General features: G+C 59.6%; 2 protein-coding genes across 2 annotated transcripts in view; both read right to left on the bottom strand.

The window, feature by feature from the left end:
• Window positions 1–1,462: 1,462 nt before the first annotated feature.
• Window positions 1,463–2,671, bottom strand: UTF1 (undifferentiated embryonic cell transcription factor 1). Its single transcript, XM_045871603.2, has 2 exons — window positions 2,098–2,671; window positions 1,463–1,947 (listed from the first exon to the last, which is right to left on the bottom strand). The coding sequence occupies exons 1-2, from the start codon at window positions 2,669–2,671 to the stop codon at window positions 1,463–1,465; spliced, it is 1,059 nt and encodes a 352-aa protein (XP_045727559.1).
• A 5,415-nt stretch (window positions 2,672–8,086) lies between these two features.
• Window positions 8,087–27,161, bottom strand: part of KNDC1 (kinase non-catalytic C-lobe domain containing 1) — a 64,040-nt gene continuing 44,965 nt past the window's right edge. The window contains 13 exon segments of the mRNA XM_064595495.1: window positions 8,087–8,504; window positions 10,077–10,234; window positions 11,012–11,071; window positions 11,155–11,277; window positions 16,864–17,014; window positions 17,283–17,365; window positions 17,795–17,998; window positions 18,577–18,756; window positions 18,869–19,016; window positions 19,915–20,028; window positions 23,340–23,560; window positions 23,696–23,793; window positions 23,865–23,958. Of these exon segments, the coding sequence (XP_064451565.1) occupies window positions 8,273–8,504; window positions 10,077–10,234; window positions 11,012–11,071; window positions 11,155–11,277; window positions 16,864–17,014; window positions 17,283–17,365; window positions 17,795–17,998; window positions 18,577–18,756; window positions 18,869–19,016; window positions 19,915–20,028; window positions 23,340–23,560; window positions 23,696–23,793; window positions 23,865–23,958 (1,866 nt within the window). The 3' untranslated portion in view covers window positions 8,087–8,272.

Here is a 27,161-nt window from a genome sequence, read left to right as displayed (position 1 = left end):
CAAGGCAGAGGGGTTTTTCTTGGTACCTCAAACTCAATGACTTCCATAGAGTTCATTCGGTCACAAGACAGCCTTTCTCCAAGGCAGAGGGTCCCTGGTGACCTGAGCGATGCATACACCTCATGGCATCATCCCTACCCCTGGGGGGTGCGCATATATGCCCCAGCCTGGGGCTCTGACCTAGGAGCAGGGGCTGTGTGGGTAGGTCTGCAGGCTGGAATCACCCCGTAGCAGGTTTTTGGCAGCTTGGACCACAGGGACCACAGCATGGACCGCATCATGAAGCAGAGGCAAGTGTGTCTCAAGTGAGGTGACATCGTCACTTCTGTGGTTTTGGTCTCAGAGCTGCCAGGACCTACCATCAATGCACAGCTTTTGGGGTCGGGGAGACCACTCCTGCTCCCACTTGGGGATCCCTGCAAGCCAAGGGTCCAACTGGGGTCTCTTCTGTCTCCAGAAAAGGACTTGGGGGCAATGCTCCATCACCCACCCCAGAGCCCCAGGGACTGCCGGAACCTTGGAACACAGGGCCAGCAAGAACACCCATCCCTCATTTAGCCTTGTGGCCCAGGGCAACCACTTGAGTCTCTGAATGAGCCCCTACTAGAGAAACTGTATTGTTATGCTGGCCAGGTGCCCTGGGGCTACTTCCTTATCTCCCTGGGGGCGGGAGCACCTCCCAGGCCCACCCAGTTGTCCTTTCCGAGCCACCGGTAGAGGGTGGGGCCACAATTACTATTTGGAAAATGCTCCCAGGGCGGTTTTGGTCAAGTCCTCTGACAACTGCTGAGACCTGGTCCTTGGCCAAAGTCGAAAGTCTCAGAGCCCCTGTCCGGCTGTCCGGGGCCCACCTAGAGCAATCGCTTCCCTGGAGACAAAAGGATCCCCTTCCCTGGTGTGCCTTAGCTCTCCTGCCTCTCCTGTTCCAGTCACCCCTGAGGAGTCCTGCTTCCCGGACAGAGCTCAGCAGAGAGGCTCAGGCCTGCCTGGGGCAGAGGTGGGTCTCTGGGCACACCATAACTGCAGCCGAGGTCAGGCTGGGGCAGCATAGTAGAGGGGACCCCCTGACAACCCCCCTCCTCCTGCTCAGCAGGGCTCCCAGAGAAGGTGAGAATGGTCACCCATCAAGGGCTGGTGCACAGAGTTTGGGAGACCTTGGGAAAGCCAGCATGTTACAAGGACCCCAACTCCGGGTTTCACGTGCCCTTGGAAACTGGCCTTCTAGGGGAGGTCCTGGCCAGCATGCCAGCACACCCTGGGGCCCAGGCAGCCCTGGCTGTCCCCGCACCACCAGCAGGGGCCATTCCTACCCAGCACAAGACGTACACACGTTCACAGAATTAAGTCGGGAATAAACAACCTTTTTATTAAACGTACCTAGATTTGGAGTTGGGGAGGGTCACAGGATGGGGTCAGGGCAGAGGAGACACGGTCCTACAGAAGGGACGGTGCAGGCCAGGCCTCACTCTCGCCGGTCGGCCAGGACGCCTCGCTCGGCGGCGGCGCTGCCTAAGATGAAGCCGACGGCCAGGGACACGGTCTGGTCGAAGGAGCCGCGCAGCTGCTCCACGTGCTGGTTCAGGGTCAGCAGCTGGTCGCGCAGCGGGCCCAGGATGGCCACGATGTCGCCCAGGTGCCCCAGGGTCTGCAGAAGGGCGGCGTTCAGCGACGGGGGCGCGGACTGCGGGGACGCGTGGTCCTCGGGGCGGCTGGGCGGAGAGTCGGGGTCCTCCCGGGTGGCGTCCAGGGCCGGTGGCGGCGGGGATGCCGGGGCACGGAAAGGCGCGTGGTCTTCGGGGCGGCCCGGCGCGGGGGCGACCGCGGAGAGCGCCGTCGGGGAGCCGGGAACTCGGGGGGTGTCCGCAGACTTGGGCGGGGTCGGGCTGAACCTGAGCGTCCACGCCGGGTCTGCGTCGGGGTCGCGGGCGGCCGGCGGCGGCGGGACGTCTGGAACGCGGCGGGGCCGTCGGGCCAGGCTCTGGAGGAGCGCCCGCCGCCGCCCTCACGCCCCCGGGGCTCCGATCCGTCCCTTCCCCCCATCGGACGGCGTCCAAGGCACCCCCGGCCCCCTCGCGTCCCGGGCCCCCGCCCCCTTACCTGGCTCGGCGGGCGAGTGGGGCGCGGCGGGGGCCGGGCGGCGACCGCGCGGGGGGCGCCCGGGCCCCGGGGACCGGCGGCGGCCGCGTCGGTGTCCGTTGTCGCCCAGCAGCCCCATGAGCTCGCGGATCTGCGCGTCGAAGGGCCCGGGCGGCTGGCCCTGAGCGTCGCGGAGCTTGTCCTTGAGGAACTTGTAGCGGCGGCGGCACTGCGCGGGCGTGCGCCGCACCTGCTGGCGGGCCAGGGCGGCCGACACGCGGCGGTAGGTGGGGAGCGCCTGGCGGCGGTCGAGCAGCAGCGCGCGCCACACGGCCGGCTGCAGCAGCGTGCCCAGCAGCAGCTCCGTCTCGCGGGCGCTCCAGGGCGTGCGCTGCGCCGAGCCCGGGGACACGGGCGAGCCAGGGAGTCCGGGGGACGCGGGGGACGCGGGCGCCGCCAGCGCGCCGGGCGAGGGGGGCCGCCCGGGCGGGGTCCCCGGGGCGCCCCCGGCCGGCCGCGGCTCGGGGTCCGGGCTGGCTGGCGATGCGGGCGCGGGGGGCGCGGGCGGGGGCGGCCGCCGCGGCCGGAGCAGCATCCCGAGGGCCGGCGGGGCTCGCGGGGTCGGGGCCGCGGCCCGAGACAGGCCGCCCACACGCGCTCGGAGGGTGCGAGCTCGCTGGAGAGGGAGCGGGAGCCGGAGCCGGCGCGGGTCTACGCCGCCCGCCCCCGCGCGCGCCCGCGCGCCCCGCCCCGCCCCGCCCCCGCTGCCCGCCAACTTCAACTTGGGCCGGCCCGGGCCCCTACCGGGAACAACCCGCTGAACGAGAGTGTTGTACTTTTTAAGTCTTTGCACTGAGGTGCAAACGGATCCGGCAGCTTGCCTCAGGCGCGCAAGGGTGATTCGTTTTTACGTATGTGCCGTGCCCTTTCACCGCCGCGCAGACCAAGCCATGGAACATTCCAGCTCCAGGAGGGGCCCCCCGCGCCCCTCCCTTTTGCCTTAGGTGCTTCCTGGCCTGTGGTTCGCAGAGGCGGTGGTGTGCGGGCCCCGCCCGCGGTGGTGCTGGTGCGTGCGCAGGAGGTGTGGTCGCCGCTGCGTGCAGCCCGCTGAGGGTAGGACGTGCTGAGTTATGGCCGGTATTCAGAATTAGTGTCATAATTCACACACACACTTCACAGAAGACACTGCTTTATTCTGATAAGGAGTACCTACAGCTTACCTCATGACTAATAGAATATTGAGCATTACCCCCGGCGATTAGGAATTAGGGTGGTGCCCAGCATCACTGATTCTATCGAACGTTATTCTAGAAGTCTAGCCAGAGCAATAAGACAAGAAAAAGGAGGAAGGTTTATAAAGATGGGAAAGGAAGAAGTAAAAGCATCATTATTTGCAGGTGATATGATTGGGAAATACAAAAGAGGCTGCAAGCACATTAGAATTAATAAATAAATTTAGCGAGGTCACTGAATACAGGAATAAATAAAAATCAATTGTATTTCTGTATACTAGGTCTAGTAGTTTTTACAACTTCTTAGTTTGGGACAATTTTCGATTTACAGCCAGGTGGCAGAGAAGGTGCTGGTGTCCCCGTGCGTCCCTTCAGGTGAGCGTCTCATGGGACCATGGCACCTTTGTCAAAGCTGAGAAATTCCCGTTGGCACGACACCACTGGCTGAGCCACAGAGCGTAATAGGGTTTTTCCAGGTTTCCCCAGCCTTCACACGGATGTGTCTTTCCTGCCCTGGGACCCGGTCCAGGATACTGCTCTGCGTTTGGTCGTCCTGCCTCCTTTGTCCCCTCTGGACCCTGGCAGTTTCTCACTCTTGTTCTGGACACTTTGAGGAGACTGTTGGGTGTTTTGTGGGTGTCCCTCTATTTGGGTTTGTCAGGTGCCTTCTCATGATTAGCCTGGTTATGGGTTTTTGGGAAGAAGATCTAGGAGTTCAAGCAGTGCCCGCCATCTCTCCACTTCCCCTCCCTGCCCTGCAGCCGGGGCCAGTCACTGGGTGCACCTCACACCTCGGGGGGGCACCTACATGTGTTGTTTGGGATTCTCCTGTAATTCTTCCTGTTCAGTGGACTCGTGGGTGTTCTATTCCCAGGGTGCAGTCCCACGCTGTCGTGTTTAGGGGCTCAGATCGCCACAGCTCTTCTCCCCTTTCCCTCTTGTCCTGTGTCCTTTTGACATTCCCCCCCCTACCCCCCCCCCCCGGCCACCGCAGGTCTTTGCTTTGTGATGCTACCAGATACTTCTGCTTTGTACTTTCTCCACTAGAGAATCAACCCTTCTGCCATTTCTCCAAAAATCTCTGGTTCCTTTTTTTTGGAGAATGGTATCTGCAACCCAAGATCTGGATACGGGGTGTGCCTGATGCTACTGGGGTGTCACTGTTTCCAGGCCACTGGTTCTCAGGGGAATAGTTTGCCCCCCAGGGTACATTGGGTGATGTCTGGAGACATTGGTTGTCACAACTTGGGGGTGCTGCTGGCATCGGGGGGTAGAGACCAGAGGTGCCGGGAGCCCCCCCTGCAGTGCCCAGGGCCGCCCGCAGAGATGGTCCAACGAGAGCTAAGCCCCGTGCGGCCCTGTGGAGGGTGTGCTAGGAAGTGCATGTGTGTACCGACCCACATGTCCACACACACCTAGCCTCCCCACCAGCTTTTCTGCAGCTTCATTCTCTGACGGCAGGAGGCCAGCAACCTTATCTACGATGTACTTATTGATGAGCCCTCGTGTGTAAGGAAAGTAGCTTTAGGATTGCTCATCTGGACTCTGGTGAGAAGTCTGTCCCCTGACTGGAGGGCAGTCCTTATGTGGTCTTGGGCCTCGCCCTTTCCCTTCAAACCACTGTTTCCCATGGTGACGTAGGTCAGCCCCCTAAAGGGGTGGGAGGTGGGTGAAGAGACAGGGCAGCCCCTCCCGCAGCGTGCCCCCGAGACCCCCCCCCCCACATGTAGAGCAGGCTTCAAATAGTAATAGTGGCCATAGGAAGCGACCCCAAACTGCCCCTGTCTGAAGAGCCATCGTGGTCGGGGGCCAGCTGACGGGGTCCCCTTTCACAGGCCGGAAGCCCTTCTCAGAGCAGGGAGCGCATCCCCCCCCACAGCACGCAACGAACGGATCAGTGAGTTGTTCAGCACAGCATAGCCCAGCACTCTGAGCAGTGGCCAGGGCTGATGCTGTTTGGTTATGCTGCTGATTCTGTGGTCGGACCTGGCACCAGGATGCAGGTGGGCTGATGGGCGCTCCCTCCTGACTGGGCACCACTTCCCAGGCCAGGGCCTGACTGCCCGGGGCTCTGCAGGCCTTCTCCAGAAGGCGGCTCGTGGGCTGGCTGGCCAGACATCTCTCTCTCCATCTCTATTCAGCCCACTAGCGCTACCTTGGGCTTGCGTCAGCATGGTGCTCTTGGGGATAGTCAAACATCGCACATAGTGAGGGCTTCCCCCAGAGCCTCAGTACACTGAGCCAGCCTCCATCTGGCGCAGGAAGGGACTGCACAGGGTGGGTGGGTGGGGAACCTGGGAAGCAGGGCTCGTTGTGGGGCCTAAGGGGCTGTCAATTCACCTAAAGAAAAACCCATTGATTTGATTAGACCAGTGAAGTGGAGGGAGACCCTGGTCTTACGGCCTTTCTCAGAAGGAAGAGACAGCAGGGTTTAGTGATTTTAAGGTGGGTGAGGACGGGAATCACCCACCCCCCCACAACGGGTACACCAGAACCACCTAACGGTGGCTGCTACTGTCCAGTGACTTTCCTCTTCTGGGGCTCTCCTGCCACGCAGAGGGCTTCATCATTCATTACAGGGATGTTCCCAGATGATTCTGCCACAGAAAACATCAACCATTTATGTCCCCAAGTTATTTGAACCCCTGGCCTTCCACCTCTCCTTTTGCAGTGCCCACCAATCCTAAGCTCTTCTGTCAGGACCCTTCGCAGTAGCAGCCTCAAGGCACACCCCTGCCTTGCCCTGGGGAAGGAGGGGCTAGCTGTCCGGCCCTGAGTCTCTGGGGGAGGTTGGTGGCCTGCTGTGGTGTGGGGCCTGCCACGTGGGACCTGGCTGAGGCTGGGCAGAGCCCGTGGCAGAGTAGCTTTGGGGCCGTGCTGCGGTGGGGCCTTGGCGGCTCAGCAGTTTGGGGTGGTTTGCAGGTAAACGTTTCCTGCAGCAGTAGAAGGAGTTTGCTTGCTCCCAGGCCCGGGGGTTCTGGGGTTCGGTTCTGGTGGGCCCTGAATTAAGCGAATCGGCAGATCTGGCCCTTGTCCGTGCCGCCCAAGGACACGGCTGTGGCTAGGACTTCTTGTCCCCTCGTGCCCTCAGGAGCACCCCTGCAGCTGTCTCTGGCCACGAGGGAGCCCACCCTGACCCCCAAAGCAAGTGTCACTTTGGAGACAAACAAAATAAGGCCTATGGAAGCCGTCGTGGTAGAAATGATTTTATTTAGAAATCTGTGCCGGTGACATTCGAGCGACATGCCGACAGTCGTGCTTAAGCTGAAAGCCCGGTCACTTTCCCGTGAACAAATCGTTATGGCTGGAATGTGCGTTTGTGCCAGATGCTAACTCCGTTTCAGGCTCTGTGACGCTACCTTTGTTAAACTCAAAATCGGAGACTGCAGGTGTTTAGTAGAACATAATCCTCATACAAAAGCCAGCCCCCGCATCTGCATGGCGGGAAGCACTGAGTCCCTCTTCTGTTCTAGTGTCTTGGATGAGTTTATGTGGGAAACCTTCTCGACATTACAGACTCAGCATTTTATCACAAGTGACAGTTTTCCCAGAAATACCACTAGCTGGTTGTTCTAAAGAATCACTGATTCTGAAACAAGAGAACCACCTCCGGTCTCCCAGCAATTTGCAACGTGAGAACGTTGGTGCCCAGGATGGTGCCAGGGGTCTGAGCTCCCTGTCGTGAGGGGTGCGACCACACCTTCCTGGTCCCAGTGCATCTGGCTGGGGGCGTCTTCCACCTGCTGAGCAAACGCCCAACACCGGCTGTTTGGACACAGAGCCCCGGGGAAGCGCTTGGCACCATCCAGGCAGCACACGTCATCTCCTCCACGGCTCGGACAAAGCACTAGTGAAGGAAAGCGGCGGGGGCCGGGGCATAGGTATGCACAGCGCATGCATGGCTTCTGAGGCAGAGGGGCGCGGGCCCCAGGCCACCAGGTGGGACTGGGGGATGCTCTCGGGGCCCCGAGGCCTTGAGTCTGCTCTGGAGCTGCTGTTTGTGACCTGTGTGCTTTGCCGGGAAGCAGAGCCTTGCAGGCCTCACTGGGAGCTGTTCTAAGTGGTGGGGGTTGGCAACGGCGGAGGGCACGCGGGGCCATGGGCACTGGGGGCTGCAGCGTGGAGCTGTGAGGTGCTCACCAGCAGAAGGAGGCTGGGCCGGGACAGACCCCATCAGGCCTGCTGGGGCAAGGGCTGCAAAACTCGGGCACCCCCACATGGGCTGGAATGGGGGTGAGCTGAGCTGGGCCCCTAGAGGGGAGTCTGGAAGGAGGGGTCCGGGGAGGTGGGGAGTGTGGAGGGAAAGTCTGGGGTGTGAGGAGAGGCCTGAGGAGTGTGGGGGGAGGTTTGGGGGGGGTCTGAGGGGAAGAGGGGAGGTCTGGGCATGGGAGTGTGGACCCAGGTTGGGGCTTGGGCCACTGGGAAGCCTCAGGGCCCCAGTGGAAGGTTTTGGAAACCCCTGGAACCTGTGGTTGGCATAGGGGTCAGAGGTCATTTTGGTCCTTGGTTGCTGGGCAGACGTAAGCCAGACTCATGAAAACACTGCTCTGAGTCAGGGTGGGTGGGTGTGGGTTTTTTGGGGGCGGGATCCCTGGGGACCTGGGGGAGAGCGGTTTATCTCTAAGAAGTATAAATGGGTATGTGGCTCCTGGGGAGTTTACTTATTCTATTTCTGTTTTAATTTTTAAATATAGTTTTACACTAGCAGAAACACCCCGACCTCCACTGGAGCCTGTCCTCTCCGGCTTAGCCAGGCCCTGGAGCCTTCCCTTCCTGGTGCCCCCCGGGCATGTACCCCGCCGCCCAGGCTGAGCCCCGGGTCCCGCGCCGTGCTCTTGGGCTCCCTAGTCTACAGCAGCAGGTGCGCGTTGCTGGGACCTTCTGGGCCTGGGACAGCAAGCGGTGCCTCCTTTGTACCCAGGTCTGTCCTTGCTTTGGAATCCCCACCACACCCGCCGTCCCCATTACTGAAACGTGGCCTTCATTCTCCGTAACTTGTCCTGGATCTTCCGGGAGTGCTTTTCGCTGGTGGTCTGGTGGAAGGAGGCCCTGTTGTCTGCCGCTAAAATGGAAATGTCGGCCCCGCTGAAGCGTGCAATTCTTTGCTTGAGGTAGGACTGCAGCTTGGGGTCGGGCGCGAACATGTAGGGGTTCTCCTGGAATGCACGCACCTGGCTCACCACCTTGGCTATGTTTCTGTGAATGGGGGAGACGTGAACTGTTAGTCTGCATGAGCCTGCGCTTGTGAATTCCCAGCGCATCCCGGGAAGTGTGTAACCCAAACCTCTCCCGGTACAAACTCTGGGGTGAGTTTTCTGTATTTATTCACAAGGCCCAACCTCATTTCAGTACTCAGGCCTGTCTGCCCACCCGCACTCCCATCCATCCCTCTGCTCATGCCTCTGTCCGTCGGTCTATCCAGCCACTCTTCAGTCCATAAACATGTGCTGAAAATCTGTGCTGGGCCTGGTTGGTGCTAAGGGTTCCGACATGAATACACCCCAGTGTCAGCCCGAGCGCCCACAGAGGAGGTAGAGGAGATAGACAGATGCAGGGTCACTTAAGGGTGTACTCAGGGGTCACTGGGCACATGTTTCTCCTCAGCTCTGTGTTCAGGGACATCATGATCACGGCTCAAGAGCCACCATCACAAAAGTATTTACACCCTGGGCATTGGCCAACGCTGTGCACCGGGACTCATTCCCTGGAGAGCGGGAAGTTAACTGTGACCACACACCCCAGGTGTCATCCAAGAAAACGGGGACCACGAAGCAGAAGTCAGTAATTCTGCCTGGGGGAGGCCATGGACTTCATAGACATTCTCATCCTGATTGTGGATAAAGAGACAGCACCTCCAGAATGAAGGATGGCACTTTGGTCATTAAAAGACAAGCATGCGGGGCGCCCCGGTGGCTCAGTCGGTTATGCGTCCGACTCTTGATTTGGGCTCAGGTCATGATCTCCTGAGATCGAGCCCCACGTGGGGGCTCTGTGCTGGGCGTGGAGCCTGCTTGGGATTCTCTCTCTCCCTCTGCACCCCGCCCCCCCGCCGCCCATCTCTCTTCCTCAAATAAATAAAGACAAACATGTATATACATCCAGACCTAAAACAGAGTGAAGAAGAGTCATCATCAGGCCTCCGCCCACGCTCCTTCGGGACCGTGGCCTTCCCTCTTAATTGTTAGTTTCCATTTTGCTGACACAGACCAGTGTGCACTGCGATGCCTCTTAAGTAACTTTTTAAGTTGGTGACAGGAAGGAGGTTGGAACCACTGGGCTGCAGGTCCCCTGGGCTGTGCCTGCTGAGATCTGCCCTTGACCCTAAGGGGTGTGCAGCTGGATTGTGGCCTGACCAGCCTCACCCGTCTGCACATGTGGGTGATGCAGAGGGGGGAAGGAGAACAGGTGGGTCCAAGGCTATGGGGGTGCAGGCCTCTGGAGAAGGGCTGGCCCAGGCCTGTGACATATGGGGGGGCATCTCCGATGAGGCCTGGCGCCCCCAGGGGAGGAGGGGTGGAGGCAGCTTGTGGCTTCCGAGGCAGAGAGGAGTGTGGCCCTCTTTGTCTGGGGTCACCAAGGTGGTTTTCACAAGCAGCCCCCAGTCTGCACCTCTCAGGGGTGCTGGGCCCCCAGGGGTGCTGGGCCCCCAGGGGTGCTGGGCAGGGGAACCGTGGCACCACCGGAGCAGGCTGAGGACTGGCCACGGGTGCTGTGCAGACAGCGCTAGGGTGAGGGGCCCATGGGGTCGTTGGGAGCATAGCCCCTCACCTGAGCTTGCTCCACCTGTGGGCCCCATTGGTCATGGTGAAGCCCCCTGTCTCCAGCTGCTGGATGTGCATGGCCAGGAGGCGGGCTGAGGGCAGCGTGGGCTGGGCCCGGAAGCGCCGTCCTTCCATCAGACACAGGCTGTCGCTCTTCAGGAAGACCTGGGGGCCCAGCCAGGGGTGTGGGGAGGGGGAGACGGATGAGAGGTCAGTCCAGGGCACTCAGCTCAGCCAGTCTGGGCTGGTGCTAGTACCCGCCCCTGCCCCCCAGCAAGGGGGCTACACAGCACTGATTTACTTCCGATCCTCACTGTGCCTCGGATGACTGGATCGGGGCCGAAAGTCTGGATGTCTGAAGCCTGCAGGCGCCAAGGGAACGCGGACACACCCACCGGAAAGCTACACACTTCCTGCCACCAGAAATGGCAAACTTGTTTCCTGACTGACTCTCTGGGCTCCACAAAATAGCCGGGTGGCCCAGCTGCCCCAAGGAGGCCAAGACCCAGGCTGCCCGGCTTCAGGGACCTGTTTCTGGTGTCGACTGAGGACACACGCCAGCCCTCCCGCCCCACAGAGAGCTGTCTGGGGCAGGAGCTGTGGGGCCTTGGCGGCAGTCTGCTCCCAGGACCTCCTCCAGGGAGATGCCCAGCCTTCCAGTGTTTCCTCATCTATGACCTCAGGAGGCTGCAAGGAGGCCAGTGGGTCACTAAGCTCAGCTTGGTCCTCTGGGCATCTGTACCGGGTGCATGGCCCGCAGTCTGTGCCCTGTGGGGCGATGGGCAAGACTGGGCAGCTCTGGGTGGGGGTGTGGGTGGCTGTGTGGTCTGGGGGCCGCGACGCAGGCTCTGCCTGGTGAGACCCCCAGAGAGGTGCAGAGCATGTCTGCAGGGGACGCCCCAGGGGGACACGCTTCCAGAAGCTCATGCACAGCACCAGTACCTCGACGGCCTTCAGCTCTTCCATGACCTCCGCTATCTTCGCGGGTAAAATTCTCCAGGCCTGAAATAGAAGCACAGGTGAGCCCCCTGTGGCCGTGGTGCCCACATGCTGCCCGTGGCCAGTGGCTCTCCAGGGTGACTCACAGGGGACTGCCTCACGGCCAGGTGCTCCAGGCCTCCCAGAATCTGCATGGCTGTCGCGAAGTTCCTCTGCTCGTAGCAAGATTTTGCAATCAGCAAAAATTTGGACAGCAAATTCACCTGCAGCTGAAACCAGAGAAGGACATGCTCAGGGTCCTCTGATTTAAGACAAGCCGGTAGAGGGCCTCTGGGGACCCGTCAGAGTAACCCAGCACCAGGCACCGGGGCAGCGAGGGCCCCTCCACCTGTGTGGGGAGCAGGTGGTGAGTGGGCTCCGGTCCGGGGGGCAGTGGCCGTGACGGGGCAGGAGGACAGGCGTGACTTGAAAACACAAAACAGAAAGGCAAGTGCCCCATAAGCATAAAGATGTGAGAAGAAGTCAACCTCGCTCCTCAAAAGCCAAGTCACTCCCAAGACAAACCTCTGCTCTAGGCGCAGGACAAATGGGGGAGGGGGCACAGCTTCAGGACCGAAGGGCGCCCGGCTGGGAGGAGGGAGCCCATACCTCTCCTGGCCGTCGCGAAACAAACGGGCAGCTTCTCATTTTCTGCAGGGCGGAGTGTACTGCTCCCCCAGTTTCAGAGCCTGACGGGTGGGGGTGGGCTGGCTTTGGTTCCACGGGTCAGCAGACTCGACAGCAACACCCCACGGGGTTCTCATTCCTAACGGGGCACACCCTTTCAGAGCTGCCTCACCCTAGGAACTGTCACCCGGGCCGGGGCCACCCTTCAGGTGGGGACAGTGCCTGTGGGTCCCCACCACGTGCCTCTGCACTGGGCTTGACCTCGTCTGCATAGATTCCGATGCTCTCGAGGGTCACACAGATGGAAGCTCATTCACCCTGGTGGCCTCCCATTGTCCAGCTGCGTGCCTCTTAAAAGAGCTCGAAAAACATTTACTCGCTTATACTTTTTTTTTTTTTTAAAGATTTATTTATTTGACAGAGAGAGAGACAGCGAGAGCAGGAACACAAGCAGGGGGAGTGGGAGAGGGAGAAGCAGGCCTCCCGCAGAGCAGGGAGCCCGATTTGGGACTCGATCCCAGGACCCCAGGATCATGACCTGAGCCGGAGGCAGCCGCTTAACGACTGAGCCACCCAGGAGCCCTACTCGCTTATACTTTTTAAGTTGACGTCCCAATTTTTTCTTCATATATTTAAACAGATTCAAAATATGTACTTTCCAGCACTTTCAGATAAAACTGTTCCATCACATTTTTGTTTTTTTAAAAAAATGTTTGTGGTAAAAAACGCGTAATACAAAATCTACTCTTGAGCCGTTTTTAACACTCAGTAGTGTTAACTACAATCCCCTGCTTGTGTCACAGCTTAGAACTCTGTTTTGTGAAACTGAAACTGCATCAAACCCCTGCTCCCCACCCCCCGCCCCCAGCCCCTGGCGCCCAGCCTCCTAATTTCTGGCTGTGTGATTTCAACCACTCCAGGGGCCTCCTAGAGTGGAATCACGCAGTGTTTGTCTTTGTGTGACTGGCTTGTTTCCCTGAGCGTAACGTCCTTTGGGTTCATCCACGTTGTAGCCTGTATCAGGATTTCATTCCTTTTTAAGGCTGAATGATATTCCAGAGTACAACAGACCACATCCTGTTTATCCATTTATCTGTGGATGGACATTTGGGTGCTTCTTTCTTTTCGCTGCTGTGTCCTATCACTTGAAAGACTATCTGATTAAACTGAAATCCAGTTTTGCCTTCAAATCCACCATAATTCATCTAAAAAAAAAAGTCAGCAAGCTTTTCTTTAAGGTGGCAAGCTTCACACCGTTTCTTTTTCTTCTTCACCTGTCTTTCCATTCTGTGCCCCCAAGGGTCATCTGCATGACTGCACGGTTACTACCAAGGACAGTTAATGACTGCCCATTGTATTCTCTGGCTCAAAATCAAATTTTAGCCCTTTTCTTGACCACAGTTTACAAATATAAAAGTCTTCTGGATTGTTCTGATGTTACAGTAAGTAACACACAATGTGTGAAACAATATATCATCAGAATGTGACAAACACCTTTGTCCAAGGTCCACGTGCAGTTTCATTAGAAACACGGCTCCCACTCTTTCTCCCGTTGGTTCCTGCATGTGGGTGTATTGCTCATTTGAATAATTCTGTCCTTTGCTTACAGGGATGTGGGAGCCCTTTCACGACAATGGAAGGAGTTCTGCCCCGGTGACATCATGAGCCCTTCCAAGCTGGGTGCCAACAACTGGGTGAGCATCTCTTGATCTGTTCCATTGTGCTGACCACGCAGGCCTGTAAATGTGTCATGCCTCTCTGTGTTGACCCGCTGGGCAGGGAACCTGCAGACTCAGGACACAGAGCCCATCTTCTCTCTTGGGCTGGGTGGGGGCCTGTCCTCCCTCTTTTTGGAGGCTCAGATGTAGGTATTCTCCTGGGAAGCTGAGGTCCGTGAAGTGACTATTGACTGTCCTTGGTCGGTTCTCCTTGGAAGTCCTTGTGAAGCCCAACCACACAAGCCCGTTTGAAGACCCTGATTTAGGGAAGCCACATCTTGATGTCACTCATGATATCTGTAATGTTGTGGATTAGAACAAAGTGGGTAAAGCCCAGGCTCCCTGTTCCCACATCCTGGCAGAAATGAGGATGGGTCAGTCTGTTGGCTAACAAATCCCTAAAACTTGAAAATTCTCCCCCAAGGGGGAAAAAGTAGAAAACTCTGCATGTGTTAATGGGCCTTGGGTTGCCCTGTGGGTTTGGGGTGAGCGCAAACACGGGGGAACCTTAGAAAGACAAATTGCAGAGGCTGTTAATGCAGGAATAGACTTATCTTCACTTTGCTGTCTGATGAGGAGGTGGTGGCCTCTGCGGGCTCTGGGGCAGCTGGGGCGGAACAATGGTGCCTCCCACCCCTGAGCGCCCCCTGTGAGGCTCTGCCCAGGGGCAGCAGTAGAGGGGATCATGCTTGAGGAGACCTGTTGTTTGGGCCAGAGTTTGCTTTAAGGGAGTGGTGGGTGTCTCCCCATGGGAAGGGACTGTGTTACACAGGAGGAGCCCTCGTGGTCCCGACTGTCATTCCTCTGCATGCCAGTGTGGCCACTTCACGTGCGCAGGACTCCAGTGACGCTCCCTCCCACTGCTGGCCTCAGGCGGCAAGAAACTGGAGGCCTTGGCAATAGGGTGTTGACCGGGTGGAGGTGCAGATGCACTAGGGACTGGGGGGCTCTGTCCTCCCTCAACCCTCCTGAGTGGGTGGGAACCTGGAGGGAGGTGCTGGCTTTGAGCCAGGTGACTGTCCTTGGCCTGCCCAGCACCTGCCTGAAGCAGGTGAGTGAGTTCAGGCTGAGATACCCACAGTCCAGGCCAAGAGAGGCCCGAGAACAGCAAGAGCTTGACCTTGACTGCTCCTCTGACCTGTGTTCATTTCTTGCACAGACTGGCTGACAACACACACTGTACCGCCTGCAGGGGATGTGACAGTGATGGGGAATGTGCCTAAGTTGGTTCCCACTCTCGGAGCGTTCAGGTTAGTGGGACACTTCCGAGTCACAATTCCCAGCCCCGGGCCTGGCTCAGGCAGGAGTGCGGAGGGAGCCCCCTAGGGGTGCACTCTGAACCCTGAGTGTGAGCGTGAGAGTGTATGAGGGGCTGTGTGTGAGCAGGATGGTGTGAGTGTGGGAGAGAGAGGGCGTGTGTGTGACAGGGAGTGTGTGTCAGGGAATCTGTGAGAAGATCTATGTGGGTAACAGGGACTATTTAGGAGGGTTTCTGTGTCAGAGAGATCATGTATGTAAAAGCAATAGTGTGTGTGAGTGAGAGGGAGTGTGTCAGTGTAAGAGGGAGCACGTGTGTGAATGTGAGGGGGTATATGTGTGAGAGGGTGTGTGCAAGTGTGAGGATGGTATGGGTGTGAGGGAGTGTGAGGAAGCGTGTGAGTGTGAGGAGGTATGTGTGAGAGGGAGTGTGTGTGTGAATGTGAGGGGGTATGTGTGTGAGGGAATGTGAGGAAGTGAGTGTGAGGAGGTATGTGTGTGAGGGGGTATGTGTGAGAGGGAGCACGTGTGTGGATGTGAGAGGGTATGTGTGTGAGGGAATGTGTGAGAGGGAGTGTGTGAGTGTGAGGAGGTATGTGTGAGAGGGAGTGTGTGTGTGAATGTGAGGGGGTATGTGTGTGAGGGAATGTGAGGAAGTGAGTGTGAGGAGGTATGTGTGTGAGGGGGTATGTGTGAGAGGGAGCATGTGTGTGGATGTGAGAGGGTATGTGTGTGAGGGAATGTGTGAGAGGGAGTGTGTGAGTGTGAGGAGGGTATGGGTGTGAGGGAGTGTGAGGAAGTGTGTGAGTGTGAGGAGGTATGTGTGAGAGAGAGAGTGTGTGTGAATGTGAGGGAGTATGTGTGTGAGGGAATGTGTGAGGGAGTGTGTGAGTGTGAGGAGGGTATGGGTGTGAGGGAGTGAGAGGACGTGTGTGTGTGAGGAGGTATGTGTGAGAGGAAGCACGTGTGTGGAGGTGAGGGGGTATATGTGTGAGAGGGTGTGTGTGAGTGTGAGGAGGGTATGGGTGCGAGGGAGTGTGAGGAAGTGTGTGAGTGTGAGGAGCTGTGTGTGCGGGATTTGTAAGAGGGAGTGTGTGTGTGAATGTGAGGGGGTATGTGTGTGAGGGAATGTGTGAGAGGGAGTGTGTGAGTGTGAGGAGGGTATGGGTGTGAGGGAGTGTGAGGAAGTGTGTGAGTGTGAGGAGGTATGTGTGAGAGGGAGTGTGTGTGTGAATGTGAGGGGTTGTGTGTGAGGGAATGTGTGAGAGGGAGTGTATGAGTGTGAGGAGGGTATGGGTGTGAGGGAGTGTGAGGAAGTGTGTGAGTGTGAGGAGGTATGTGTGAGAGGGAGTGTGTGTGAATGTGAGGGGGTATGTGTGTGAGGGAATGTGTGAGAGGGAGTGTGTGAGTGAGTGTGAGGGGGTATGTGTGTGAGGGAATGTGTGAGAGGGAGTGTGTGAGTGTGAGGAGAGTATGGGTGTGAGGGAGTGTGAGGAAGTGTGCGAGTGTGAGGAGGTATGTGAGAGGGAGTGTGTGTGTGAATGTGAGGGGGTGTGTGTGAGGGAATGTGTGAGAGGGAGTGTGTGAGTGTGAGGAGGGTATGGGTGTGAGGGAGTGTGAGGAAGTATGTGAGTGTGAGGAGCTGTGTGTGCGGGATTTGTAAGAGGGAGTGTGTGTGTGAATGTGAGCGGGTATGTGTGTGAGGGAATGTGTGAGAGGGAGTGTGTGAGTGTGAGGAGGGTATGGGTGTGAGGGAGTGTGAGGAAGTGTGTGAGTGTGAGGAGGTATGTGTGAGAGGGAGTGTGTGTGTGAGTGTGAGGGGGTATGTGTGTGAAGGGGTGTGTTTGTGTAAGACTGTGCATGTATCAGAGTGTATGCACATGTGTGAGACCCTGTGTGTGCACACACGTAGATGTGCAAGTTCCACGGAGGAGAGGCTTGTCGTGCCGATCGGAGCCAGTGTGCATTTGCAGCAGAGCGAAGAGCCATGTCAGGCTCGGGGTGTGACAGGCGGCGCACACTGGAGAGCTGGATGGTGTCTGACGTCACCACCAACAAAAGCTGTGCCACTACTTTTACGCTCTGCCTAGGGTTGAGTCTATGGATTCCCTGCACTTGGGAGAACATTCGACTGGGGTTCCACAGGAGGCACCACGTGTCCATGCAGCTCTACCCCAAACCCTTCTCTGAGCTGGAAGCTGCCGAGGCACCAACCTTGGAGGTGTGGCTGGTCACAATTTCAGCTGCCACCCAGGTGCTGACGTCATCTGCACTTCTCAAAAGCTGTAATAGGTACTTGTCCTGCACGTAATTGGGCAGAAACAAGCTGCAGGTTTTGGCTGACAGAGACTCGGAGGAGCTGGCTCTGGAAGAGACACAGGTGCACATCACAGCGAGGACGTGTGGAGGTGGCCCTGCCCAGCCCTGGGGTGCAGGGGGCTCTCCAGATCCACGTGGGGCCGGCAGGATGGGCTCTGCGGAGAGGGGAGGGCCTGGCTCCGAGGCCACTCATGACACCAGCATGTCCCTTCGGCCACTAGTGTCCACGAGGCACTCAGGTGAAGCCCCCAAGCCCCTGCCACCAGCCATCTGTCCCAGGACTCTGGGGTGACACCCCACAGGTGAACACTCACTTGGGGATGGCCACACTTTTGTCCATGACGCCCAGGGCCCGTGAGTTTAAGAAGTGGACGGGATGGCACTTTTGAAATAATTCCTGTCAGAAACAAGGACACAGATGTTCAGTGCTTTCCCAGGGGCCGTGGGGACAAGGCAGCATCTCTGGGGGATCCTCTACCTGCCCAGCCGTGATGACGCAGGTAGGATGACTGGAGTCACCATCACTGCTGACGCCTGCCAAGTGACACAGGACCCGGGGTGGTGGGGGGGAGGGTCGCAGGGTGGGATGCCTGGGGAAGGGACACCTGGGGCGGGACTCAGGGCGGGAGCGGAGGCGCCAGGAGGGCGGCGGCCGGCAGGGCGCCCTCTAGCGCTTGCGGGGGGGAGTGTCCGGGACGGAGGGGTCGCTGTGCCGCCGGGGAAGAGCCTTTCCCCACGCGGTCCCCACCCGCCCCCGCCTGTGCATGTGGCCCCTTTCACGGCCCTCGCCGTGTCCCTCCCCGTGACGCCCCTGCAGGCCCGTCACCTGTTGCAGAAGCGTTAGCTGGCTGAAGAGCTGGTGGGCGCTGTACTCGGTCAGGAAGTGCGGGCCCTTCTCGTTGGCCTTGGCAGAGGGGCCGGCGAAGTCCTCGAAGAAGCAGGGCTTGGGCAGGGCCGACGCGATGCTGTACTGGCGCTCCTTGTGTGGCAGGGCCAGCCCGTTGCCCCGGGACAGCCTCCAGGGGAAGCTCTGTGGGGCAAGGCCAGGCTGTGCTAAGGGGCCGTCAGCCCAGCTGGCCCTTCAGGTGGGCAGCCTGGCGGGGGGGGGGGGGGGGGGGCGGGGAGGGCCGGGCCCTTCGGCCTGGCTCAGCTAGAGCCACGGAACAAAGCCCTCCTGCCCGTGGCCGTGTCAGCTCAAGGACGCTGCCCCGCTCGTCTCAGCAGGTCCCCCACGGACACAGCCACTGAAGTTTGGGGCCGTCCCCATATACTACGGACAGGTCCCTTCAGACCCGGCCCCCATCCCAGGCCATTTCCTGGTGATGGCGTCTCCCACCCAGACCTCTGGCGGAGAGTCAGGAACGTTAGGTCGTCTGAGGAGCTGGCCTGGGCTCCCCGGCTGTCCTGTCCTTGAGCAGGGTGAGGGGCAGGAGGTGCCAGCCTCACAGGGTTGGTGCCTAGGACTGGCAACGTGGGGAGCATGTGTGTATGTGCAGGTGTGTGTGCGGCACGTGTGTTCACGTGTCTGCATGCACTGTGTTCTCTGGGCTGGGCTCAGGGAGCCGCGCTGCCCACCCCAGGAGGCCCTCCCCTGGGAAAGGCCCCCACCTTCCGGGAGATGCCATCTTCTGAGAACCTCTTACAGAGGGCATTGAGAGGTCTGGTGTCCTCCTCGGCTTCCTTGGGGTCCTCCAGGTCTGTGCCACGTGAGGTCCCCTCGGCCCGCCGGTCAGCGCCCACCTCCAGGAGGCCCAGCAGGTGCTCCGCTGAGCCGTCCAGTGGCAGGATCTGGGCAGAAGCACAAGGCAGTCACTTGCCACCCAGACGAGGGTGGTGGCTCTCACCCTGAGTGCTGCCCGCGGAGGGGCAGGGGCTGCTCAGGTGCTCTGCCTGTGGTCACCTTGGAAGAGATGAAGTCCTCAAGCCTGCCCAGGAGCCCGGTGTTCCGAGTGAAGTCCACAGCATAGCAGTCTTCCAGCCAGGCCTGCAGCAGGCAGAAGCTTCGCTTGTAGATCTTGGTGAAGGTCGAGGTGGGGTCCTGGTGGGCCCTGCAGGCAGAGGGGAGGAGATCTAAGCCATGCAGGGTCCCCTGCTGGCCCTGCGAGCCCTGCTGCCCAACGCCGCACTGGGGCAGACGGCTGCCTGTGGGCACCCCGCCAAGCAAGGGGGCGTCAGTGGGGTCTGAGCGTGGCTCTGTCTTCGAGGGCTATTTCAGCCCTACCCTCCTGTCTCAGGGGACGGGAGAGACCGCCAGTAGCTGCCCAGGAGGGCCCCGGGCTCAGTGACCGGGACAGGAGCCTGCTGCCTCTCCTCCACCCTTGCCCGGCGCCCGGTCCCAGAGCACCTGTCACCCCCTGCAGCCAGGGCCCGGGACGCGGGGGGTCTGGGAGGCGGCGTGCAGGTGCTCCATAGGAGGTGGGGTGGGAGCCTGGCTCCACAGATGGAGGTCTCTCCTGTGAGTTCCTGCCCCCGGGGAGGGAGTGCACCGGGAGTCTGGCCGTGATGCCAGGCCAGCTCAGAGAACAGGCCAGAGCAAGTCCATCTAGCTTCTCCACTGACCCCAGCCCTTGGCTGCCCATGTGTTGCAGAGGAAGGCTGAGGGCTGGCAGGACCCTCGTCCTCCCCCCCCCCCCCGACTGCCCTCCTCTTGGCACTCACCTGTCTTCCTACCCGCCCCTCCCCCCACCCTCCCATTCCCCCATCCCCACCACCCCCATCAGCATCAGTGGCCTCTCTCTGGCCGCTCTCCCCCCCAGGCACAGCTGGCTCCCTTCTCTGGGGCCCCGTGTCCCCAGTCCTTGTTCTTCCTTCTCCCACCAGGCTCTGCCCTCATCCTTGTCAGGGTCACCAGGGACCCCCTCGCCCTTCATAGCCACTAACGAGGTGCCATGGGGTCCACCCTGTGGCTGGGTCACCCCTTGTGGGGTGCTGGGCCCGTGGCCGCACCTGGACAGGGTGCTGTTGATGCGGTCCAGGAGGAAGTGCAGGAAGTCCTGGGGTGTGCAGAAGTACCGGAAGGTGTAGAGGAATTGCTGTACGTACCCCTCCAGGAAGGCGTCACTGGGGCCGAGAGGAGGCAGTCAGAGCACAGGGATGGCTGCCACGCGTCCTCCAGCCCTGCTGGCCTGGAGCCAGGCCCCCACGCCCGAGCAGCCAGTCCTGGGGGCCCTGGCAGGCCTCTCCTCCCACCAGACCTTACCTGTGCTGCAGGTAAGTGGGGGAGGCCCGGCTCCCCGCAGCCCTCCTTAGCAGTTCTGGGGTAAATGTGTGAAAGAGAGAGCGTGTGAATGTGCATGAGTGTGAAGGCGTGTGAGTTCTGTGTGTGTGAGCGTGTACACGCATGCCCTTGCAGGAGAATGGCGGACAAGAGAACCACTTGGAGAAGTAAAAGGTGCATGTGGAGGGTTGGTAACATCAGGGACTCCCAACCGTATCCGGTGGGAGGATCTTCTTTGCCACTGATGTTTAAGGTCCCCTCACTATCTGCTTCTAGAACCTACTCAGAAAACGCCTATGCGCAGGCAGCGACTCCAGCCCCAAACTGGAACTCACTGCATTAGAAATGAGCGTGGCAATTTGTGCCCCAAAGTTCTCAGTTTCTTCACGGCAAAACCAGGTAGTTGAGGGAACGAGGGTCCTTCTGCTTCACCGAGCGTCCCCCACCCTCAGGGATGCCCCAGGGAGCCCCAGGTCAGGCGACACCATGCAGGTCAGTGATTGAGTCCCGGAAACAAGAAAGCTGCGTGGGTCCTGGCAAGGCTGCCTCCCCAGCCACTGGGAGGTGCTTCAGAGTGGAGACATGATGTCTGAAGAATGAGGGTGGCCAGCCACCCAGTCACCCTGGGGCTTCTGTAGGCTGGGGACGCTGTGGCCGGGGTCAGGCCCAGCCTGTGAAGATAAACCACGTGAGTGAAGGCTCTCCCCTTGTTGGAGGTGCTGTGCACAAACACACAGCGCACAATGCAAGAGCCCTCAACACACACACACACCTATGCACACATGCACACCCCACTCACACCCCACATGCACACCCCCCCCGCACATATGCACACCCCACTCACACCCCACATGCACAAACACCCCCATGCACATATGCACACACCCCACTCACACCCCCACATGCACACCCCCCATGCACACATACACCCCCACGCACATATGCACACACCCCACTCACCCCCCACATGCACACACCCCCCATGCACATATGCACACACCCCACTCACACCCCACATTCACACACCCCCCCATGCACATATGCACACATCCGACTCACACCCCACATGGACACACACCCCCACGCACATGCACACACCCCACTCACACCCCACATGCACACACCCCACTCACACCCCCACATGCACACCCCCCCATGCACATATGCACACACCCCACTCACACCCCACATGCACACCCCCCCCATGCACATATGCACACACCCCACTCATACCCCACATGTACACACCCCCCCATGCACATATGCACACATCTCACACACCCCACATGGACACACACCCCCACGCACATGCACACACCCCACTCACCCCCAACATGCACACACCCCCCCACGCAATATGCACACACCCCACTCACCCCCCACATGCATACACACCCCCCCACGCACATATGCACACACCCCACTCACACCCCACATGCACACACCCCCCCATGCACACGCAACACCCCACTCACACCCCCACATGCACACCCCCCATGCACACATGCACACCCCCCCCACGCACATATGCACACACCCCACTCACGCCCCACATGCACACACCCACATGCACATATGCACACACCCCACTCACCCCCACATGCACACCCTCCATACCCCCACGCACATATGCACACACCCCACTCACACCCATGCACACATGCACACACCCCACTCACACCCCACATGCACACACATATCCCCATGCACATACACCCCTCACTCACCACACACACCCTATTCAAACCCCACATGCACACATATCCTACTCACACACCACACACGCACATACACACACACACCCATGTGTATACCCCTCCACACATGCACACACACACCCCATGCACATATGCACACACCCCACTCACCCCCCACAGGCACACACCCCCATGCAGATATGCACACACCCCACTCACCCCCCACATGCACACACCCCACTCACCCCCCACATGCACACACACAACCCCCACTCACACACATGCACAGACACACCATGCACACACACCCCACTCACACACATGCACACACAAGTCTCCTGTAATCACACAGCCAGCCCTCGGTGTGTGTGTGTGGTACACCCTTCTTGCAAAGGGTATACCTGGGCCCCTGGCCAGTGGAAGGCTCCCAGCACAGCCAGGTGCAGTCCACCTCAGGCGTTCAGGGTACATGGGAAGAGGCTGCTATCCTGGGAGGCCCCTGCTCTCAGGGACTTCCCTTGTTCCCTGACAGCCCCCAGTGTTCCCTGCTGATACCTGACCATCAGTTCTGGGGTCACCACAGCCTCCAGCTTAAAGGCAGCCTTGGGGGCTCCCAAGTGTGTCATGGGTCTCCCAAAGGCAAGACTGGGTGGGGCCTCCCCCCACTGCCTGGGAAGGTAGTCTATACCCGGCCCTGAGCTGCCAGGCCCCGTGCCTGGGAGTGGGCCAGGCCATTGGGTCAAGGGAACCTGCCAGGAGGTCCTGTGCCTGCGTACCAGGTGAACACTAGAGGCCCATCCATGCAGGACATGTGGCCGTGCCGATGGGCAGGGTGGGGGTGTCCTGGGGCTGCCAGTGACCCTGGGTGTGAGGGGACTGGCCCTCCCTGCTGCAGGGTGAGCATGCACACCTTGCACATCAGTTAGGGTGTCTGATGAACCAACATTGTGCTCATGCCCAGAGACAGTGGCTGCAGAAGTAATTCAATGAGCGTGCTGAGACAAACCTCCCTGGCGGTCCCTGGGGAGCTAGATGATTAATTGTGGGGTGTTTTCACCTGGCAAAGTGGCTGGGATCCAGGTATGTTTCTGAGGCTCCTGTGTGTGTTTAATTTTAGAAGCCCCCTGGGCTGTTAATTGTGCATGGCCACATTCCCCGGCTCTCCTCCCAGCACCTGTCAGGGCGCACCTTAGACTCCAGGTGCAGGTCCAGCCAAGAGCTTGGCAAAGGAGAAAAATGGCAGCTAACAGGCCACTTAAAGTTCTGATGAAAACATTTTTTAAATTAAAGGAAGTATAAACCCATCTCAGATGAGGGAAGGCAGAGACTTTCCTCATCTCGTTCACCTCCTGGGGTCTGTTTCTTTTTTTCTGTCTCCCTTTTGCTTTCAAAAAGCATGAAGGGGTCCAGGGGATCCCACAGGCCCACCTCCCCACTTGGGGCATGGGAGGCCGCACCTGGAGTAGAGGTATGCCATGAGCCCCAGAGGCGTGCCCGCCTGCAGGACGCGGGCCTTCCTCTGCTTGCCGCCACGCGGGTGCTTGCTGACGTTGTAGAAAATGAGGGACGAGGACTCATCCAGGGGGCTGAAATCCAGCGTGTCGCAGTGGGCCGCGGAGATGTTCACGATCACCTGCAGGGCGCAGGGCTCCAGGCCCCACCGCTCCGCGTACATGACCTGTGTGTGCAGGGAAGCGAGCTGCCTCCGTCTGGTTGGCCTGCTGCCACCGGGTGCTGGCAGGACCGGGGCGCTGGGTCACCCTGCTACTGACGGCGGGGGGGGGGGGGCGGTTAGGGATTCGGGCCGACTTGCCTGCAGGTACTTCTTGACCAGTCCCAGGAACTGCACTTTGCACTTCATTTCTTCCAGCTGCCCTCTCAGTTTGGACAACATGGTCTTCACCTCGGAGCCTGGGGGCGGGCAGAGTTGGCACAAAGCGGGCCCCAGCCCCCCGGAGCGCCTCTGCCCGGCCCCGAGCTACCTTTACTGCGCTTCTCCTTCTGCAGGAGCTTCTGGTAGAACTTCAGCGTCTTCCGGTAGTTCCTCTTCTCGATCAGGAGCTGCTGCTCTAGCTCCTGCCACGAGACAGCCCGTGAGCCCCGCCGGCGCCCGCCCCGCGCGCCCCGCGCTTGCGGGCGTGGTCGCGGAAGGCGGCCTCCCCGCAGGGCCCGCGCAGAACCAGAGCGCGGGACACGTCCCACGCGGGACACCGGGGTTCTCACGGGACCTCACAGGGACGCTGTCGTCATCCAGCCACAGAAACGGTCTGTGTGCGCCACGGGGGACGTGAATTCCGACGAGGGGACTAGGAAATGTCGCCGAAGTGGGGGTTGGAGGCTAGCAGGGGACCTCTCGGCAGCACCACTCGGCGAATGGCAGACCCAGCAGGGACCCTGCAGGTGGACACACTACCCGGCATCGACCAGGAAGGTTTCCTCCTGCCCCGGCAACAGCCCAGCCAATGAGAGACGCCCAGGGCCCAGCCAATGAGAGACGCCCAGGGCCCAGCCAATGAGAGACGCCCTGGGCCAGCCAATGAGAGACGCTCAGGGCCCAGCCAATGAGAGATGCCCAGGGCCCAGCCAATGAGAGACGCCCAGGACCCAGCCAATGAGAGACGCTCAGGGCCCAGCCAATGAGAGACGCCCACGGCCCAGCCAATGAGAGACGCCCAGGGCCCAGCCAATGAGAGACGCTCAGGGCTCAGCCAATGAGACGCCCACAGCCCAGCCAATGAGAGACGCTCAGGGCCCAGCCAATGAGAGACGCTCAGGGCCCAGCCAATGAGAGACGCTCACGGCCCAGCCAATGCAGCCCCCAGTTTACTCCAATGGAGTTTTAGTTTACAACAGGTGCCCCAACTCCCCCCTATGAAAGAGCCTCCTCTTTGTTCCCAGGTCTTGCCTGTGGTTTTTGCCCTAGTTTGCTTCTGTATGTTGCAATTCTCTGCTTTCCTGAATAAACCGTTTTTCTGGTAAAGTAACTGTTTTATTATGAAAGTCAACAGAAGTGGGGGCAAAGATAGTATCTCAGTAAATTGGTATTTGCAAAGTAGATCCCATTGAGCCACTTAAAACAATGAGGGCAGAAAATCGTTGAGGCAGCTAGTGGCCTGTCCCGGCTTCTTGACCGTCCCCCACCCCAGGAAAGCCAGGCCCCCCGCACGAGGAGGGGGTTGGGGTGCAGGGGCCGCGGCTTGGGCCCCGCCCTGGCCCACCGAGGGGCTGCCCTTCCGGATAGGTATCCAGGACCGCTTCTGCCTGGTTGGGGGGACGGGGAGCTGGCCCGCGCCTCTGGCCTCTCTGGTCCCCTCTGGCCCCCCAGCCCAGCCGAAGGCCCTAGCTGCCCCGCGAGGCCCCTGCAGGACCCCCACGTGACCGCCGGGGGCGCCGCGTCCCCGCACCTGGGCCCCCGAGGGTGGGGATCCCACCTGAGGCCCGGCTGCCCAGCTTGCGTGGCCGCCCCCGACGGACCCCCACGCGGAGTCCCTGCCCCAGACTCAGGCTGGCTAGCCCCCGTTCCCACCGGGCCCCTCGGCGGTGCTGCGCGGGGACAGCGGCCAGGACGCGTGGCCCCTGCTGCTCGCGGGCAGTCCAGAGAGCCGCGGTGTCACGGTCTGCGAGGGTGCCCAGCATCAGGGGCCCCAAACCCCTCCTGGAGAATGTGCATCTCCCAGAGGGTCCACAAGCTTGCTTGGGGTGGGGGGAAGTTCCCCCAGCTCTGTCCTCCAGTGAGGTGGGTCTGGGTTCTTCTCTCACCCAGAGGGACCAGGAAACCCTCGAGGCTCGAGGGCAGGCTCAGGGCAGCCAGTGTTAGAAATGACCAGAACCCAGACATGGCTCCTCCCTTGAAGGAAGGAGCAGACAGATGCAGCCTGGCTTCCTGCCCCCAACCCTGCAGGCTCCAGGGCTGAGGAGGGGTGTGAGTCTGGAGCGGTGAGGGCGCTGGAAGCCTGGTGGGTCCCTGGGAGGGGGCCTTGAGCTCCCACGGGTCTCCAGCTGGGGCTGTGAGGTTGCCTGTCCCTGGGGGAGGAGGATAGGTGTGGGGTGGGCACAGTGAGGGACCTGGCTAGGGCCAGGAACCAGAGGAAGAGGCAGAGGCCCAGGGATCTCTCAGACTCCCAGGGAAATAACTTCCTGTTAGTAGGGTTCAAGGTGGCCCCAGGGCCCTGAAATGGCCACACTGATGGGAGCCTTACTCTGAAAGCCAAATACACTCCGGTCTTCATTTGGGCACATCTAATCAGCTCAAACCCAAACAAGCTTTCCCCTGGTTTCCTCTAACTACAACAAGGGACTTTGCTTTGTTGGTAGCACTTATTTCTGTACAATTTTGTGAAATTAAAAATGCAGGTGGTGTTTTTATTTAAATATTGGAATCTCTTCTATCTGATGGTTTTACTGAAAAGGTGGTTCATGTGGCTGTCTTCTTCTTCATGCTTCTGTTTTATTTATTTATTTTTTAAAGATTATATTTATTTATTTGAGAGAGAATGAGAGACAGAGAGCATGAGAGGGGGGAGGGTCAGAGGGAGAAGCAGGCTCCCTGGCGAGCAGGGAGCCCGATGCGGGACTCGATCCCGGGACTCCAGGATCATGACCTGAGCCGAAGGCAGTTGCTTAACCAACTAAGCCACCCAGGCGCCCCTCATGCCTCTATTTTAACGGTGGGGTAGCAGATGGCCACGCCAGGTGGTAGGAACCTCCAAGCCTGGGGCAGCTGTGGGGCAGGGGCTGTGCCGGTGTTGGGGGATGTGGTGCAGACTGAACACAGAACCCCCTTCCTCTCCCTCGTCTCGGTTGTTGAATCGGGTCCCCCAAGGCCTCCAGGACCTTCTCCAGCCGGGCCACGTGCAACCTGCAGGGGCGGGGGGTGTCACACACTGGGACGGCAGGCAGTCTCCGTGGAAACAGGTGTGGAGAACGCTGATTTCGAGCACAGCGAGAGCCCCACATGAGGCAGACGTCTGGGGAGGAAGCCTGCTGAGCACAGCTCATGTTGCCCCAAAGCTGCTGAGACATCTCTTGGCTGGGACTGTGTGTGAGGAGAGTGAGGATCGGACGTCGCACACCCGGGCTCCAAATCTGCCTTCCCGGCTCGTCGGCCCGAGGACCCCGTCGCTGGTCACCAGGGTGGGGGATAGAATGAGCGCCCAGGGTGTGTGGGGCAGAACTGTATGCGCAGGACCTGCATGCGCCTCCGACATGGGAGCCACTGGCCGTGCGTGGCAGCTGTAGTATTAAAAGGACACGAGAACGTCCATTCCTCTGTCTCGTAG

The sequence above is a fragment of the Mirounga angustirostris genome, unplaced genomic scaffold (assembly GCF_029215605.1).
Source record: "Mirounga angustirostris isolate CCGP_5_RB_7025 unplaced genomic scaffold, mMirAng1.0.hap1 SCAF_6, whole genome shotgun sequence".
NCBI lineage: Eukaryota > Metazoa > Chordata > Mammalia > Carnivora > Phocidae > Mirounga > Mirounga angustirostris.
This window is presented reverse-complemented; position numbering and strand designations above follow the sequence as displayed.